The sequence below is a fragment of the Motacilla alba genome, chromosome 1A, assembly GCF_015832195.1.
Source record: "Motacilla alba alba isolate MOTALB_02 chromosome 1A, Motacilla_alba_V1.0_pri, whole genome shotgun sequence".
NCBI classification, from domain to species: domain Eukaryota; kingdom Metazoa; phylum Chordata; class Aves; order Passeriformes; family Motacillidae; genus Motacilla; species Motacilla alba.
Window position 1 is genome coordinate 29,223,141 of NC_052031.1, and position 19,382 is coordinate 29,242,522.

General features: G+C 39.2%; 1 protein-coding gene across 7 annotated transcripts in view; it reads left to right on the forward strand.

Annotated features, from left to right (window-relative positions):
• The first annotated feature begins 1,766 nt into the window (after positions 1-1,766).
• The window catches only part of TMEM117 (transmembrane protein 117), a 178,029-nt gene continuing 160,413 nt past the window's right edge, over positions 1,767-19,382 (forward strand). The window contains exons 1-3 of one of the 7 annotated variants that reach the window (XM_038155839.1): positions 4,676-4,811; positions 12,351-12,500; positions 19,170-19,378. Coding sequence is in view for 3 of the 7 variants with exons in the window: in XM_038155838.1 (XP_038011766.1) it covers positions 4,535-4,811 (277 nt within the window). In the remaining 4 variants the exon portion in view is untranslated. The other 6 variants (XM_038155838.1, XM_038155844.1, XM_038155837.1 and 3 more) reach the window with 6 other exon arrangements.

A 19,382-nucleotide genomic window follows, 5' to 3' on the forward strand; every position in this document is an offset into this window, starting at 1 on the left:
GATGAGAAAACTGTGACTGTTTAACCTTGAGAAGAGGAAGCTCGAGGTAGAGGATCTTATTGATGTGTCTAAAAGCCTGATAGGAGGAGTAAAGATGAAGACAGACACACTCCTTGTGATGTCCAGTGAGGGACAAGAGACAATGGGCACCAACTGAAATACGAGAAGTTTCATATAATTGATTACAAAAAGAGAACATTCCAGTTACAGACTATTGTGCTGAAGGCTGATTCCTCACATCTGAGTGTAAAATGACACTCAGACAAAAATTGATACTGTAATATCAATTAGTAGTATCAATATATGGTTAGTTCAATACTTACAGCTCTGCTGGAAGTTGGATGTAAAATGACAGCCTTTACACAAGTGCTATTTTGTAGTAGGAGTGTCGATAGATTAGTTTCATTCACAAGTATCAAAACTAGCATTTCAAGATGACTCATTGTCCTGATTCAGCCTGCTTTTTAGGTTCAACTTACTGGTTTTACTTCTGGCTTTTTCATTTGCTGACAGTTTTGTAGGTAAGAGTTTGTTTATATTCTTCTTTGCAGGCAGTCCCTGGCTTTCAGTGAGCAGGCCTGGTTAGTCTTGCCTATTGAGATTATTTGTTAATTGTTCCTATTCAGGTGTGTATTTTTTCAAGGAAATCTTGATTGCTTGGTTAAAAAGAAGAAATAGGAGCAGCCCATTCTTTTTTATATATGAGTGAAACACTACACTTTTAAAAATTATATCAGCTTCCTCTTTAAACAGCAAATGCAACATGAAATTTGGGGGAGATTTATGGAGCATTTACACATTTGGTTACTTTTTTAGAAAAGTAGATGATTTTCATTTTATTAACTTAGTGACTTCAAAAACTTGCTCACTATCTGAAAAAGTGACTTCAAAAACTTAGTGACTTCAAAAACTTTACTATCTGAAAAAAATGTTCATGGATGCTTTGTAGTAGCGTGGGTTTCAATCTGAGCTGAAGAGAATATTTTTTGGTGTGTAGGTGCATGAAGAGTATGATCTCTTTGTAGTGCATGCTGCCTCCTGCCTCCCTCTCTGTGGATTCTCATTAGCTGAACATAAGGAGACAGAGTTCTGCAAGCGTGGCAGCACACACAGAACTGTTGCATGAACAGGCAGTGCTTTTCACTGTATTTCTGTACTCTCACATTGCACATGATGATTTTTCTTTTTGAATTTTCTTTTTACTGTAAAGATAGCTTGGGGTGTGTTAGTGTGAAATACTGAATACTGCATCTTTCTACATAAAACTGAGGGTCTCAGACGATTCCACTGAGGAAGATAATGTGGTGATTATGTCAGACATCTTCAATAGCAGTTACATTTATTTACAAAAATACATAATACTGTATTGCCAGAAGTACAGAAGGGGTTCACAAGTCGTCTTCTGCTGCTTGTTCTGGTTGTGCTGGTCTTTTGCAAGGTGACTCTTCTAAAGACCCTTCCTCATTCCTCAGTGGATCTCAGCCACATTCCTGTCTACCTTGGCCTGAAGCAGCCAGATGTCTGATGCCAAATTTCAAATATCCACTCCAATGGAGCTACCTGGCTTTTCCCAAAAATATATTGTGTCTAGCAACTTCAAGTTTGTTTTATCTGTCTTCAGCAATGACCAGAACTAGTACATACTGCATTAAAACCCAGTCATAATGCAATGCTAAGAGCATCCTGTAAGCGTTTTCCTGGGATGTCAGCAATACCAGCACACTGGCACTAGGGACCACATCCCACATTAAAAGGCTTTGGTTGACAATTCGGCTGAAGTGCAACGTCAACAACTCTGGCAGGCAGCACAGGGGCATTTTGCCCGACACAGTGACCGTACAGACTGGGCGTGCACCCTGGAGCCTCAGCACAGCCCCTTCCCAAGTAAGTAAATTGGGTGCAGACCTCCTTCCCCTCCCAAATATGAGGGTTTTCATAGCTCGTCCTGAGTGATCTGGCTGCTATTGCCAGCCCTGTACTTTTGTTTTGGGATCATAAATATCCAGTTCTGACCGCCTGTTTCCCGTGTTTGTAAATTTGCATAATCCTGGAGTCTGACCGATGGGAATTGAGCGGTGCTCGGGTTTCGTTCACCTCGGCGGCTGGACAAGCCCCCGTGGCTCCCCGGCCGCCCTTTCCCGGGGTGAATAAAGACACCCGCGCAGGTTTCGGGTCCTTGCTGGCAGACTCCGCGGGAGGGGCGGGCACGGGCGCCGGGGGCGCCGGGACCCTGCCGCAGCGGCGCCGCCCGCTGCCGCCGCGGCTGCGGCACTGCCGGTGCCGCTCGCCCGCGTCCGGGAGCGGAGCGGAGCGGAGGAGAGCAGCAGCGCACCCGCCGCCGCCGCAGCCGCTGCCTCCCCGCGGCGGCCGGGGGGCGGGACGCCGCGGCAGCCAGCGCCGCTGTCAGCGCCCGAGGGGCTGGGGGGCCCTGCCGGCCGCGGGCAGCGGAGCGGGGCCGCCCGCCGCCGAGAGCCGCACCGCAGCAGCAGCAGCGGCACCGCCACCACCGCCACCGCCGCCACCGCCGCCACCGCGCCCGCGGCGCCGGATCTCCCGTCGCGGTGAGTGCGGCGGGCGGGCGGCCCGGGGCGGCGGCGCTGCGGGGGCCCGTGGCCCGGTGCCCGCGGGGCGGCGGCGGCCGCAGCCGCCGCGCCGGGGGAGGTGGCCGCGGTGCCCGGGTCTGTGCCGGAGGCAGGGGGATTCGGGGCCATTTAACAGGTTGCGACGGGCGTGTGGTCCGCGGCGCTCTTGGCAGCCGCGATTTTGGCGTTGAGGTAGGTAGGAGCAGGATTTTTGTTAGCAATTTGTCGCTGCTGCTGTTGCTAATATTGGCTTCCGAGGCTATAAAACGCTCCCTTAAGAAGCCGCGTCTTCAGCTGGGTGTTTGCTAACTCTCGGGTATCCGGCAGCTGTCAAAAATACCAGGAGGTGTAGTTGTTTTTCTCCGGCCCCATTCGGGCTTTAAGATGGCTCATGCACATAAGGAAATACCAAAACTTTTCTTAATGATAACAGAACGAAAGACGATCAAGAAATAGCTTTGGGCATCCTATTGGCTGTAAAGGCAGTTTAATCTCCCCGGAGTGGTATTTTCTTAGGCACCGACCCTTACTTTAAATCACTTTTTTCATAAAGTTTTTTGAAGGACTGACACTTCCTTGTGCCAACTTTTTAACTCTGTAATGTGGTATTATTTTCTTTTTCACATGTAATTTATGCATAATGGAATATTATTCCTTTCTTTTATTTACTGAATGCATTGTCTGAATCTGCCGAGAGGTTCTTTTATCCTTTTCATTTATTAGGTACAGGATTACTTGCAATTTTACTAATATCAGTTGGGTTATGGAGTTGAATAATTTTGGGACTAACTAAAGGGAGACATTGAAATTCATGCCATTTCTAAGTTTGCAAGTCCTAAGTTAGAAGTCCAGGAAGGGATGAGTAATTGATAGGGGTTGTTTTAGGTCTTTTGTGGACTGTTTTTTGTTTGTTTGGGTTTTTTTTTTGCTGCAGGGCATATGACATTTGCAAAAATTTGCCACTGTATCCTTGAAGGATCATGCTGTAATAAACAACCAGTATTACTAGACACATTTTTTTTCTTCCTACACACTGTGTCACTTGAATAATTTTGGTGTTCTGCAACACAAAGGCCTTGTATCTTTGTGCATACAAAGTGGTTGAAGAGGATGAAACAACTAATTGGTTGTGAATAAAAGAAAAAGAAATCAAATGGCAAACAACTAAAATGCTCCATGCTCACTTGCATTTTTCTATAGCAGTACTTAATAAGTATGCAGGTTTCAAAATACAGTCTTTGCATTCATACAGAACAGTCTGTTTTCAGGGTGTCTTATTTTATAAATAAAATATAGGTTTTGAAAATATAGGTGTGCTCCCTGAAGTCAATGAAAAGATTTGTACAGGCTTGCCTGTCTTGCAAGAATTAATTCTAGAAACATTTCCAAGATGTTTTTCTTTCATGTGAGCACACGTTTCTGATGTTTCTGGGTCATATGCTTTTAAGCTTTCAGTGGAAGACCTCTGGACTTATGGGTTGGTTCCATCCTTCTCCTACATGGAAAAGGTTTCCGTTTAGGCGTAGCATAAATTTTTGTGAAATCTGTGTTGTATTTTTTGTGTGGCTGGAAAGGCAGTCTGGGTTTTAGGTATCCTGCTATGTTCTTATATTCATTCTTTTCATGCCCCGTTAGGGAGGAGGCACATGAAGTCTAGTTGAGTCTGAAAACCTTGTGCTACAATATATATATATGTTTGGTTGTTGTTTTTACATTGGAATAGGGAGAAATTCAGTTTTTCCTGTGCCTGGATCTAACAATATCTTTTGATTGAAACTTTCATTTCATTTCTAGTCAAGCCTAAAGTGTTAAAAATTACTGATGACAAGGTTGCAATGATTTGATTTTGTAATGTGTGAGTCTGTCCTAAACTCTGAGAATTTGGAGTATATATAACATTATGCATTTGTGTTTTTACATACAGGCAAAACCCAGTTCTTCAGTATCTGAGGATGGATAAAGACTTCCGCTACTACTTCCAGCACCCGTGGTCTCGCTTAGTTGTGGCTTACTTAGTGATCTTCTTTAACTTCTTAATATTTGCTGAGGACCCAGTATCCCACAGCCAGACAGAAGCCAATGTTATTGTTGTTGGTAATTGTTTCTCCTTTGTAACAAATAAATACCCTGAAGGAGGAGGCTGGAGATTTTTGAAGGTGTTTCTGTGGCTCCTTGCCATTCTCACAGGACTGATAGCTGGGAAATTTCTCTTCCATCAGCGCTTGTTTGGTAAGTTAAAAGATGCATCCGCTGACTTCCTGGTAATGGCTTTCTGACTATTCTGCTTAGCTTTCTGCTCGTGGCAGTTCAGTAAACTTTGCTTTTAATTGCTTCTACTGTTTAGAGCTGTATAGAACTCAGTACATCAAAGCTTACACCATCATGGAAACTAAAGCCATAGCATAACTTCCAATGATTTCAGTCAAAAAAGGATAAAAATAGTGAAAGCTGACATGTTTTAGATCCTTGGAAGATCAGTAACTTTCAATTTTTCTGTGTAACAAATGCACTTCTTTGCACCTTCAGACAAGTTTTTAGGTTTTATTATGTAACTTTCTCAGCAATTTGAAGAAAAGGAATTCTTCCTTGGGGCAGCAGCTCTATGTGTCTTGTCAAAAGACACTTAAGTGGAAGCAGAGGCTCTTGTAAGTATTAGCAGAGCTGTGCTGAAGAGCTCCCATGTGAAAATTTGAATTCTAGAGAGATAGGACTTGTCTCTGTTTTAGTACAAGAGCAAATCAGTAAAATGGAAAGGCGGGAAATGGGGAAAAACATGACAGTAAATGTTTCCATACACAAGCTGTGACTTTACTGAGGAATGTACTGTACATGGACTAACTGAAAGGGATGAAATGGCCCTGGAATAAATTCTGAGGCTGAGAACTTAGATGTAAATATATAGAGATACAAAAATATCCATTGTCGTCTTAACTTATGTGTAGAGAATGTTGCATCTGAAGGCTCAAGGCTGTCTCTGTGTTCTAGAGATAACTAGAAATCTTCAGTAGGAAAGATTTCTTTGTTTCTGCCTGATACAGGGGTCTACTCTAGCCGGGTCTTATGAGCTCTTGGAGACCTATATCACACCTGAGATAGCTCAGCCACCTCAGATGGCATAAAATCAGCAGGATGGCTTCTGTGATAGTGTTGGAAACAGAAAAGTTTTAATAAAAAGCAAAATAACAAAGCTCTTTACAGAGAAAACCTGAGCCAGGTGCAGGAGGTTCTTGGTCCTGCTAAAACACCCCACAATTAGTTCCTTTTGTTATCTTCTTTTTCTAGTAAATTGCTTAGGTGGGACTTTTTGGCTTCTGTCTAATTGTCTATCCGTAAGTTTGAGGTGAAGTCCCCAAGGTCCTATGAGGTGTCTTTTTACCTAATTGAGGAGAGAAACTTCTGGGCTTTTTTCCTTTTTAAGGAGACAAAGGATAATTTGGTCACTCCGTCAACAGGGGGCACATTCCTACATCTGCCAGTTGCACTATTCTTTGAAACATCTGATTCTGGGTGTGTTGCTGCTGGTCTAGATGGACAACCCCCATATTCTTATACTGGTAGCGCGGCAGGATGGATGGTTACTGGAACACCTCAAAGCACATGAGCAATAGGCCATTTCCTTAGTCTGTCTCATTCTATTAAGATCAAGAGAATGCCACTATTGTTTCAATAAATCAAATGTAAAGCTGTTGTGTTGAGGAATGAACAAGCAAAGCCACAGTAAGTGACTTTTAATACAGACTTCTCTTGAAGCAGTTATTCTGAAAAATGATTAAGCATCATGAAGACTATTTGGCTATTTTACTATACTGTAATGGTAAATGTAAAATGTTCCCATAAAGAGGACATTTTACCTGGAACAAGGGCTACCACAAGAATGCTTTCAATTCTAGCTTTCCCAGTTGAGAAATTATTTTGTTAAACTAAAGATGTTTAAGGAAAAGTAAAGAAACTGATGATAAATTAAAAAAATAGCCCAATAGTGAGAGGATTGAGAGGATAAAGGGAAGATTGGAGAGTGACTTGCTCAAATTTGAAGGGCAGAACTTTTAGCTCAGCATATGTAATGCGAGGTCCAGTGCTTGGAAGTGGCAAATAGCCAGCATTTTTTTTTAATCTGAAAGGCTAGACAACCAGTGGAACAAGTTTTTATAGGATACAACCTCATCAAGACATGATTTTTTCTTTTTGAGAACACATTTTTCTTACTACAGAGTCATTATCTTCTGTCTAGGTAAGTTATTATGATAATTCCTTCTGGATTTAGAAGTGAATATCATATGCAGCTAAACATAAATTTTAAAACGGCTTGATTCAGTCTTGCTGCCAAACAGGAAAAGTCTGTCAGTGTCTGCTGCTTTGTGCCTTTGTGCAGTTGCTCAGTGAAACAGGATAGGGAACTTACCCATATTAGCATCACCCATCTTTTATTGCTGTCAGGATCACATGTCTGACCATAGTGATGTTTGTGGCAGCACTGAGATGGGGTCAGCATTGAGAGGAAACTAATGGGGAAGAAATTCCTAACCCTGAAGGCAGTGCTGGTTTGTGGATATTTCTGGTTGTGGTCTGGGCAAGCAGCAGGGGCGTAGGTGCAATGTGATTTGAGGCCAGCTGCTGCACATTGAGGTTCATGGCAATTTGATCCAATGTAGATCTGTCACAACCCCACCCTCCTAATGCCAGCCACATCACTTTGAGCCAGAGCTGCTGTTGATGTGACAGTGCAGCGAGCCAGCTCAGGCAGCCAAACTTGTGGAAAATCAGTTGCTCCTGCTATCATCTGCCACAGCTCCTTGAGCTGATGTGGTCACTGGGGTGCCAGTGCTGGTGAGGTGGCCAAGGCCAATACTTGCTATACTTGCAGCCAAGGTAGCTGGGGGCTGTGGCAGCCATACCTTGTGTTGGCTCGGGTGCTGTGGGGCTGCACCCACACACTGGCAGAGGAAATGTGCTGCTGCTTGTGATAATACACTGAGCAGATGGCAGGCAGTGGCACTGAAGAGCTGACTGTACTGCTGCTTGATGTGGCTGTGTAGCTGGTGTGGGTAGACATTGCTGTGATGAGAATGGGAGTTTACAGCTTCAGGTGTCTCTGTGTCCCCAGAGGTTTTTACAGCCCATGCTGAAATATTTTCTGGCTGTTATTTGCTACTACTTTAATGACTTCATTGCCTAGAAATTACTCCTTTTATTGAGATCCTCATTGAATATGTCCTCTGGATCTTCTGGCATCCAGCAGTTAATGAATTCACTCCTTTATTGTTTTTAATTTCTCTAGTCTATTTCTTTAAGTAGCTACTACTTTTGTAATTTTTATTTATTTAACTATTTTTTAAAAATGTATAATTGCTTAGGACCACTCTGGTTTTAAATCCTTGTTTGTATTTTTTTCTTCTCTGCTAAACTCTGTTTGCAGAGAAAATTGTGATTGCTTGTTTCTTGTGGCCTGTGTATAACTTCCTGCAGTCAGGAAACCAAATAGCACTAGTCAATCTTCCCTGTCAGGTCTTGGCTCACCATGCAGGCTGCAAATTGAAAATGAAAAGGATTAGTCTGCCCATCTCACTTTAAATGAAGAGGAAAGTATTTTCTTTCTCTATGCCCTTTCTGCTTTTTTATTCCTGGTCTTCGGTATTTCTTGCTGCTCAGTTTGCATAGGAATCAGAAAAATAGTGTAGCTAGAACTGTGTCATAATACAGTTTACCATCTGTGACAGTCACTGCCTGATAGCCATGACTGTCATGGACTAAAAAAATAAAAGAAATAGCACCTTATGTGTCTAAAAGTGGAAGAAGACAGGTACTGACAACCTGATTTAGGCTTCATCACTCTGGGTTTACAGAGAGATAAGGGAGAAAGTAAACTTTATTGATGAGAAGTAGAGATCTCAGCTGGAGGACATAGTGGAATGTTTTCTGTTGATAATATTTGTTGCAACCTTTGAGCAGGATCATCTTCAGGGAGTCCTTCAAGACACTCCTCATGACTTAAAACAAGATTAGAAAACAATTACTTTTCTTGTTCATCAGTCAAGAAATAGCTTATTTCATTTGATAAACATTTCCCATGATAAATACTTCCATGGAAAATAGCCCTTATCTAGTACATTCTTTATATATTCATGACATGTGGTCAGAACAAGTAGAATTTTAACATTGTCTTTTGGCTGTTATCCACTGTATTATTTTGATCCATCACTAAGCATATCTTCTGTTTGGTTAGGTATTGTGTTCTGCTGTGCTTTTAATTTTGCAATGGAAAGGGAAAGGTCATGGAAGAGTATTGGGAGTTTGGAGAAATAAAAAATAAAGATACATACCCTTGGTTTGTTTTTTTCTTTCTGTATGAAAGAATTACTTGAGATAAGGGAAAGTGGTAATTTCTTGATTAATTTTCTGCTTTATTTAAACCAAAGAGATTTTACAAACTGACCCATTTGATGGCATTATGCATTCAAAAAATGCATTCAAATCTTGACTTAAAAGAAATTCCTAAATATGCATTTGCCTGTTTTTCATATTGCTCTGTGGCATTGTATGGAAGATAGCACAGTGTTTAAGGTATAGAAAGTGTATGTTTTAATTGGCACCTGCTCAGCATATGCACATTTGCTCTTCTGTACTACTTCAGACCTAAATTCTGAGTTCGGTGGTTTTTTTTGTTTTCTTTTTTTTTTTTTTTTCCCAAAGTTCAGGCTGTGCATTTTGCATCAGTATAGATAAACATGATCTTTATAAATCATTATCACTGAGCCCAGCACAATAGCTATTCTAATCCATGCCCCTCCACTGTAAAAACTCTGTGTTAGGGACAATATTGGAGCTCTCTCTGGATAAAAGAATAAGCTTAGGGACCAGAAAGGTATTAAAACCTCAAAAAAACCTAGGAACTACACACGTAAAAATAAGTCTTCAATTTGAATAGACTTTTAGCAGTATGCATAAATGGGCAGTATACTTGGAAAATCTCTATTTTTTTCAGTCCAGCATTTTTGCTTTGACTGGTCCTTGCATGTACTAATCCTTAGCTTATGCTGCATATTAGATACATCAGTTTTTGAAAACTTACTACAAAATGTACATGTTTCTACTTGTCCATTTTTCTCATTTTAAAGATGTATTAAAATCTGAAGTCTGATTGCAGAGACTGTATTTGAATCAATTGCCAATAAGTGTTCTTAGATTTATACTTGTCAGATCCTTTCTAAATTGTGTGGATGGAAAAACTAAATACTTAATGTGTTATAAAAATTACAGAAAACAAGACATATATAGATAAATCTGTATTTCTTAAAATGGAAGAATCATAATACAGGGAGTAAATTAGAACTGTTGTATAAATGTTTAATTTAATGGGTTTCTCTCTTACAAATGTTCACAGTATGCAGTTTGTTTAAAATTAAATGATAATGTGAGCTTCGTAGACACTGGGATAAATGAATAAAGCACTCATTATAGGAATTGCACTGAACTGTGGGTGCACACAAATGTTGCAGATTTTTTAAAGGACGGTAGAGCCATGCTGAGAGCAATTTCATGATAGATGATTTCAAACAAAATTCCCACCAAGGCTATGTGATCTGAAAACATTACTCTTTTTGTCAAACATCTTATCTGGAAGGCTCTAAAAGATCATGCAAATGTCTTAAAAGCAGCGTCTTCAGTGTCTGCTTTTATGCTGAAATTTAAGGGGTGTATTAACTGAATGAAGATTGCAAGAGGAAATTAGGCAGACTGGGATTTAGTCAGGATGATGGTGCACTACATGGGAAAAGTGGATGTTTGTCAGGTAACAGGATAAATTCATACAATATTACATATATGATTAGTTAGTATCCTGATATATTGGGGGTCATGTCAGTGTACCACTGGGCAATGTTATTGCTGCTGGTGTTGGCATATCGCTTTCATAGTGGTGCTTATGAAATAGCTAGTGAGCCATGTGATCTGTTTTGCAAAATAAGCTTCCCATAGATTTGTTAAGATTTCTGCGTGCTCGTTCTTCAGTCAGATTGCTTCCCATTCTTGTTTGATGGTAGTGATAGGAACAGTTACACCACCATCTGTAGAAACAAGTGGTGTGCATATAGCAATACTTGCTATACTTGCATAAAATTCTAAGCTGATTGATAGAGCATGTTCTTTTCTGTTGTCAGCTCTGTGTCTTACATTACACTAAGGACTGTCACTTAAAACCCAGCAACTTTGTTCCTGCTCATTCTTTTCCATTGATGACTTCAGCCTGATAGAAAACAATGTGATAGCTGGTAAAAAATACTGTCTTCAAGAGCCTGTTCAGTATTTTAATAACAATGACCAAGTAAACACTGTTGAAGGTATTCAAGGTCTGCCTCATGGTCACTTCACCTCTTTTGTACCAGTAAAATGTTGAAGCAATACAATAAAATTATTTTGTTCCTACAAAATGTGTGCCAAGGGGCCAGTCTAACAGTTTGCTAATAATAACGCACAAATGACTGTGAGCAAGCATTTCTGAGAGCCAGAATCCTCAAATTAAAAAGAAAAAAAAAAATGGCAACATAAAAAGAAGAAGCTCTCAGCCAGCCTCTGAATGAGTTGCAGGCTCATCAGATTCCAGCTCTGGCAAGCTGACAGTAATTCAGATATCAGTTTATTTTAAACTTTATATCGTTCATGAGGGAGACCACAAGTGACCTTTTAAATATAAATGAAAAGCATGCAAGTGACCTCCTAATTTCTTCTCTTACTCTTATTTTTAGAAGAGCCATAACATTTCACTGCTTCCTCCTTTCACACTCAATGAGAAGACTGTTGTCTGCACTTAACCTTAGTTGTGGAATCAGTCTTTGGGTAGTAAATTATAGAGTTTAATTGGAGAGATACAGGCAATAGCTTCAAAAAGATTATTCTCTCTTGGATAGATTTGATTCTACTGGAGGTGCATACCCCACTCCCCAAGCAGTAGCGTGAGAGTGCAGGAAGAGCTACATGTGTCAGATTTTCCATAATGGGAAAGCTCTAGATAATATTTAGCATCCAGTGATTGAAAACTAAAAATAAGTTCACTGCTGTTTCATATTGATGTGTCAAATCTGTGTTTTGATCTTTTTGACATGAGTTCCAGATTTTTCTTTCTGTTTGAAGCCAGGAGTGATTTTGGAATGATGCCTGCCACTTATGGGAATGATGTGTCTCCATTCCCCAATTTCCAGAAATAGAAGTGAGCTTATTCTTAGTAGATGCATCCTGATGGACATAGTGCAGGTGCAGCCTAGTGCAGGGGCAAATTTCATGTATCATTATCCCATACAAGGAGGAGATGGAAAGGATATTAGTGTGGAACGTCACCTTGCCATGTGCCTGCTGAAGAGTCCCTAGGAGAACATGATTTCCTTGTGCACTTGCCTTATAAAGTTTTTTTTTAATATTGAAAAAAAAATTTTTTTTAATTCCGGAATGGAAAAAAAAAAACCAAAAACCTCAACCTATTCTGGTCCTTTAAAAACTTTGAATAAATTATCAGGATATAAGAACTATTTAGCAAATAATAGGTGTGGTGTATACATTTCTCATAGATATTTTACATATGACAAAAGTAAAAAGCATTTGTAAATGTCTTCACTAGCCAGACTGACTTTCAAGGAGGAAGGATCAGTAATTGTTCCTATGACATAGGTAGGGCAGAAATGCAGGGTTTCTAAATGTGATTGCTGAGACATGAGAGGCACATGCCCTAATTTCAGATGCTAGAAACCAGAATTTTCTGCATTCTTCTTTTTTCATCAGAAGGGGCAATGCCCCTTTCCCCATTGAGTAACTCGTGCCAGGAGTTGGCAGAAACAGCAGAAACTCTCCTGCTTTGAAGATTCACACTGTCCCTGGTGCCTTTATGTGGGAAAGGAGTCTCCCAGGAGCAGGCTGGACGTCTGAGTAGAGGTAGCAGCAGAGCCTTGAATTCAGCTTTCATCTGCACCACTGGGGTATGATCTTTCAAAGTGGCCAGCTGTGCAGAGCTTTTTAGGCTCACTTATGTACATGCTAAATAATATTTTCTATTTCTGTGACACTGATGTAATGTCTGTCTACTATGTACCACACTTTTGTTTAATAGTAAAGCAAAGCAGAAATTTGTGCAAGATTCAGGTAAAGTCAAACATGCTAAAAAAACAATGAAAAAATAATTAGGGCAGTGAGGGAGTAAAGAGATGAGGCAAGATGAAGAAAAACATTCCTAGAGAGCCACAGCAGCAACAATATTTAATTTTAACTTACTAAAGATTGAGAGACTGCAGTTTTACTTAACAAAACCTCACAAATATCCTAGCTCTTTTGCTGATAGATGTAAGTGACAAAAAATATGAATCTTAATTCACACCTTACAGTGTAATGTGCTAGAGGTACAGAAAAGGGAGAAGGAACTGAAAGCTAATATTTTATAAGGAATGTCTGTGGAGTTCCTCATGTGGGGAATTCAGGGCTTAGCATAACGTTCAATTTTGTGTCACTTTCCTGCAGCAAATAAAAAAAAAGTATTTACAAACAGTTTTCTCCATGCCTACCACTTTGCTTCATGTTATCCTTGATAAGTTACAGCTGAGATTACTTTGAAGTGGTTTGGGGCTTATATCCCATGAGCCTTATCTCTGTGGCAGCCAAAGGTGGAGCAATTTTTATCTAAATTAGAGGTCACTTTTGTATGACTTGTCCAAATTCAGAGAGAAAAACAGGAGAGCTACTCTCATGGGGATGCCTACAGATTCCCATCTCTTAGGCTGCAGGTAAAAAGTAAATTTCTCAGGAGGCTGTGTTTGTGCTTGCCTTGCTGGGCTCACGTGCTGCAGTGACCAGGGGCTCTGCAGAGGTAAGGGCCATGCTGCTGTGTCAAGGGCTGCCCCAGGCAGCCTGGGAGTACCAGAGCTTACCAGAATGCCATGCTGGCTCCCAAACTCAGTCACAACTTGGTTGAGACTCATATAAGGTTGTGTGTAAAAGATGAATCAGTGCATTAGAGTATATAACATTAGTGAATATTCCACTTGGAGTATTTTGCAGAATATTGTCCCTGTGGCTACAGAAATGGTTGACAACCCCAAAGCTCCACTCACTTTGTCTTACTACCCCTATGCCCTCCTAGCAGGAGATGGAGGATGCCAAATTACTAACTATTTCAAAAAACCTATTTTATAATGGCACCACCAAAACAAATGTTACAAAATGAGCTTTCATGTGTTAAAATCTTTGCAAGACTTATTTCAGTTTTGGGCTGAAGTTTCCAAATGCTGAAAAATTTCTTCAGAAAAAAAAGGTCAAGTTCCCTAATTTGATAAATCAGGAATATGTTTATAATGTTTATAGAGTCAAAAATTTAATAGCTATGTCTTCTTTTAACCACCTGAAAATCTGAGGTTTTGCACTTGACGTTTTTCACTCAATTGCAAAATTCAGAGAAATGTCATGAAAATCTAAGTATGAATATGTTTCATATAGTTAGCTTCCACCAATGCACAAATATCCTGCAATGACATGGTATTAAGCACTGGTTATTAATCTTAATTTGCTTTTCTAGAAATAGCAAATCATTCATTTGTATTATGTATACTATATAATTGTGTCCAAAAAGGATTATCTACTACATACTGATTGAAAGAGACCACAGACTAGACTAAACTGTCATAGCCACTATATTTAGTAATAATGTAGGAAAAACTGGATTTTCAATCATTTGATACCATGTTATTTGCAAAAGTAACCAGGAAAAACTATATATTACAAAAACTATGCTTGCTAGGAATACTCTGGCTGGAGAAACCATGTTATAATAATCAATGAAACTGAACAAAATAATATTTCTATGGCAAATTTCCTTTGGAGCTGGTGTATAATGAAGAAAAATTTTCATTACTAAGAAGGCAAAAGGGTGGGTGGCTTGCAAGTAGAACATACAAAAATACTCTTTCAAGGTAACTGTATAAAAAGCTAGCAAACTATTAGGTCAGCAAGGAGAAGGGGAGGAGCAGAAAATATTGTAATTGAAAAATATTTTAATTTTTTCCAATATATGTTTGGTTTTTTTCTCCTTTGTTTTTAAATGAATTATGAATTTAATAATAAAAATAGTGTACAGAAATATGCATTGCTATTCTTTATCTAGCATATTTAGCTCTCCGTATTTGGAGTGCTGTTTAACTAGCTGCCGTGTTCACTCGAGACCACTAGAAGGTGCTCCTCTGTTGAAAGATAATTATTTCTGTCTGAATTGCTGTTAAAAGCTAATTTTCCTCCAATAACTGTGGTTCTGGCCAATTGTTTACACAAACTGTAATTGCAGCCACTACCCCTGCTATAAACCAGCTGGACCTCGTCTGCTATAACCATTATCACAGCATGAAAAGAACAGATCTGTTATCACTCTCTCTGATAAATCAAAATCCCATCTGAGCAGGACTCTAGTTAGTTTGCTGGAGGTGAGGCATGGAAATTGTGGTGGAACTAACAAACCACGCATTTTGTAAAGTTAGGAATCACAGAATCATTTTGTGGAAAAAAACTTTTATGATAATTGAATCCAATCATACACCTAAAGCCACCAAAACCCATTCCTGGAGTAAGTTAGGGCAGAATGCATTCCTAATGACAGTTTGTACACTTGTCTGAGGGAGAGCTCAACATAAAAAGCAAACAAACAAACAAAAACCCCAAACAAACAAAAAACCCAAACAAAACTACCACAAACATACAGTCACTTGTTAGAAGTACAACTGCTAAATGTCAGATTGGTCCAAGTCTGGCAGAATAATAATCAAACTTGCTGTGGGAGATCTGTGCAGATTGCAGCACATACTAATTCTGACCTAGGACTGGATTCACTGATTGTATCCTTTTCTGGTGCTCAGACAGGTGTTGCTCTGGATGCATATACAGGTGCCAGTTGAGAATGTACAGCTTACAGCAAAGCAGATCTCACTGAGTCTGGAAAAGCTCAGGCCTGTGTGCATACCCCTGTACTCCACTGTGAGCTAGAGAGCATCTTTTTTTTGTCACTGGAATGTGCTTCCTTTTGGTCTCACAAAAGCAATTCTCCACTGTGAGCTAGAGAGCATCTTTTTTTTGTCACTGGAATGTGCTTCCTTTTGGTCTCACAAAAGCAATTCTCCACTTTGTTTTGCACTGGAAACACAGGCATGCTCAGTAACCCCTGGGGTACCTGTTTGTCCAGTGTGAGATCTAGTCACAGTCTCCATAATAGACAGCAAAGTTGCAAATATTTATTGAAGACAAAAATAAACCTGATGCTTAATCTGCTTTGTTTTCTGACTCAAAATTCTTTTTAAATGTTTATTTTAAGGGCCTGTGTAGTAGATACATTGTAAGCAATTCTATTTACTATTAAAAATAAGCTTGTGAATTGGATTCAGGAGAAAAGAACAAACAGTATAATAAAACCCTGATAATTTTGACAAGTTGTTGCAGAGCATCAGTAAACTGGTATTGAAGAACAAAGATTTCAGCACTTCCCTTCAGAGTTCAGCATCAGCATTATACAGGCTATAAATACTGCTATGTTTCTTTTATCTGGTATGAGGTTTGGATTCCAAAGAATTCAAAGAAGGAAAATGTAGTTTCTGGAGGCATGACATATATGGTGATAAAACATTTTGGCTCTAAAATTAAAAAAATAAGGAGGATCATGAAATTTCATACATAGGTATGGCAGTTAAAAATGATAAAAATTCTAAAAGAATAAAGAGTGCAAAAATTTACATATATATTATATATATTAATATATATATTAAATAAATATATACATATATTGAATACTTACACACCCTTTAACTTTTTTTAAATTATGCAGTGAGGCCATATAAAAAGAGAACTATTTTTTCCCCTTAGTTTTGTAACCTGGGATTGGGTCACATAGGATTAAAAAATTTACACCTCAGGAACAAATGCGTTAGCATTTTCTGTTGCTAATGCAGGGTTTTCAGTTACTTCCCCATTAAAAAATGTTCTAAAACATTACAGGAAATCAATATCTATTTTTACAGGTTTCCTTTTATTTGCATCAGCACAATTGTCTAAACCTAAGTAACAAAATCAGTAATAGTAAAGTCTAAAATTAAAATGATAGGCGAAATCTCTGTAATGGAAATTAGGAGGTGCAGAAAAATTCAGAATTAAGCCTGCCTGCACACTAATTCTGGCATAGCTTTAGGCCTTCCCAAATTATCTGCATTTTACAACTCTTCCAAATCAGCAGCCTGAAATATTTGTTCTAGGCAGTAGCAAAGACATGAATGTAAAGCAGAGATGTGGTGCCTTCAGGGCCCCCCTGCAATGTTTGATATGGCAGATGACACTGACCATCACCAGCCGGCTCTTTCTTGCCTTTGGGTAATCCATTAAGAAAAGAAAGCGTCAGCTCTTTCCTTGCAGCAGCAAAAGTCCATCCTCCACTTCTTGTTTTGGTATTAAAAGATGAATATGCATTCTTTTGAACAATTCTATTCTTTTCTTCTTTGAGAAACAGCAAGAAATCTTTAAAGGCTATGTGGCATTTCTGAAATGGCATTTCTTTCTCTAAGGAAGGCGGAGTGCTATGCATTTCACCTGTGTGCACTCACCTGCACTCTCTAGTTCAGATTAGGCCCTTGAGACCACCAAAACCATGTAAGACAGGCTGCACAAGAAGCCCAGTGGAAAGACATCTGGCTGCAGACATCAGTCTTCTGACCAGCATTGGCTGAACTGGTGGGAAACCCGAGATCCTCAGCTCCTTTGTCTTAGCACACAGTGTTCTGTGTGAGGACGTCAGTTCTCCAGATGGGTCAGTAGCTGAGACCTTGACTGTCACCTTTTGTGACATTAGGCTGCATTTTACCTTAGACTGCAGAAGCTGAGATCTGCAGTGCTCCCTGATTAAGGTTCACCTTTCCCAGCTGGAGGAAGTCCCATCTGTGCTGAGTCATGTGAAGTGGAAGAGACCGAGCTGCTAAGTGCCAAGCTGAAGTCCTGAAAAGAGAACTTGGGAGGGCTGTAGGTTTGATAGATCCCTGCAGGAGGCCAGCACATCCCATCATCTCTTGATTGCAGGCTCCAGGGAGACTTGGCCCCTCAGAGTCTTGGATATTTCTCTGAAGCAGGAGCAGAGAAGTTACATTTCTGTACAAGGCAGATGATGGACTTAGCCATATCACCAGCCTCTGCTGTGGTTCCTCCAGCTGTAGAATCAGTCTAGGCATATTTTTTCTCGTGTCTAAAGAGATTTGACTTCCACAGATTAAAGCAATGTACAATAGTGAAGTATTTTAGTAGCAATGTGGCATTAATATAATTTGTTATAGTTTTTTGCCAAGTGAGGTGATTCTGAGGCATGGCAAAGAAAAACTTTGATATTGGAATACACTCATTTATGTATATCAAAGAGAAAGCCAAACTTTAAGGAACATCTGAACATTTTTATTTTAAAAAGTAAGCTCCTGTCTTAATAACTAAACATTTCAGTAGGTTCTCTGTGAGATGAAAGTATTACGAAGAAAAATAGAGAATATAAAGATGCTTTCTGTAGCAACTTTGGGAAATTTGTAGCAAAATTTATCTCTTCAACTTAGAAATTTTTGGTGTAATGATTGTTGCTTACAAAACAATGCTGAATGTACAATAGTAAATGAGAAAGTTGTTTCTCTGACAATAGCTGAGCACGTACATAAAAGGTCAAATCTTTCAGGTCATGGTCTATCTTGTGTTCACTGAATGTGTTATGAACATGTTAGAATATCTAGATAAGGTACACAAAAGCTACCTAGACCTTGCAGTCTGTTTTGTAGGCTAATACTTTATTACCATATACTATAATGTGTTCAATCCCATAATAGTTGGGTATTTAACTGGATACCATGTCCTCAGATTTAATCCAAACAAAAATCAGTGAGAAACCAATATTGCAACATACTTGTCATAGTAGAAGATGTTTGCTTTGGCTCTTGGCTGTTTAGTTTATTGTTCACTTATTGTAGCGAAATGGAATAAACATATAATTTTATTTGTTTATGTCATTCTATCCAGGTAATATTATCATAAAACATTTTAGGACCATGTATTTCAGAGTAAAAATATAAGCAAGTAAATATGAACAGATGTCTTGTGCCTTTTAACTATTACTTTGCAGAAAACCTTTGGTTTCAATCAGAGCAACATGAGCATTAGATCAGCCTAGTTGAACAAAAATGCTTTAAAAAAGTGTTTAATTGATTATATAACCATTTATAATCAGGAAAACAAATGTCCAGAACCCTTATCACCTACTGGAGTATATTCACTGCTGAGTATCATGAGAAACAGAAATATCTTGGAGTGAGAGATGGAAGGATTTTTTTTTTAAGATTATGCAGTGCTTTTAGACTCAGCCCAGGACAAAGGCATGTTGTATGAGATGTCCAGGCTGGGAGAACAGAGGCACTGTGGAACAGATGTGTTTTGTACCAATGCCCTTATCTGCTTTTTTCCTTCTGTTCTTCATGATTTAGGGTTGGTTGAGACTAATCTTTCTAGAAGCATGAGGTTCTAACTTTTCTTTTTTTTTTCTCCTTTTTCTCTTATGTGTGTGAGCATCCTGGCACCTCTGTTATAGATGGCTTTCTTGATAGATAATTAATGAGCTTTATAGAACTTGTGGACACAGACAATGGAGGCAAACAGACATGGAGGCATATTTCCAATAGACAATTACATTTTTTAAAAATAATGTTTTTCTTTTAAAGTAAGAAAAATTGAAATATTAAGAAATATCAAAGGAAAGAAGCAGTACTGAGAATGAGGTAA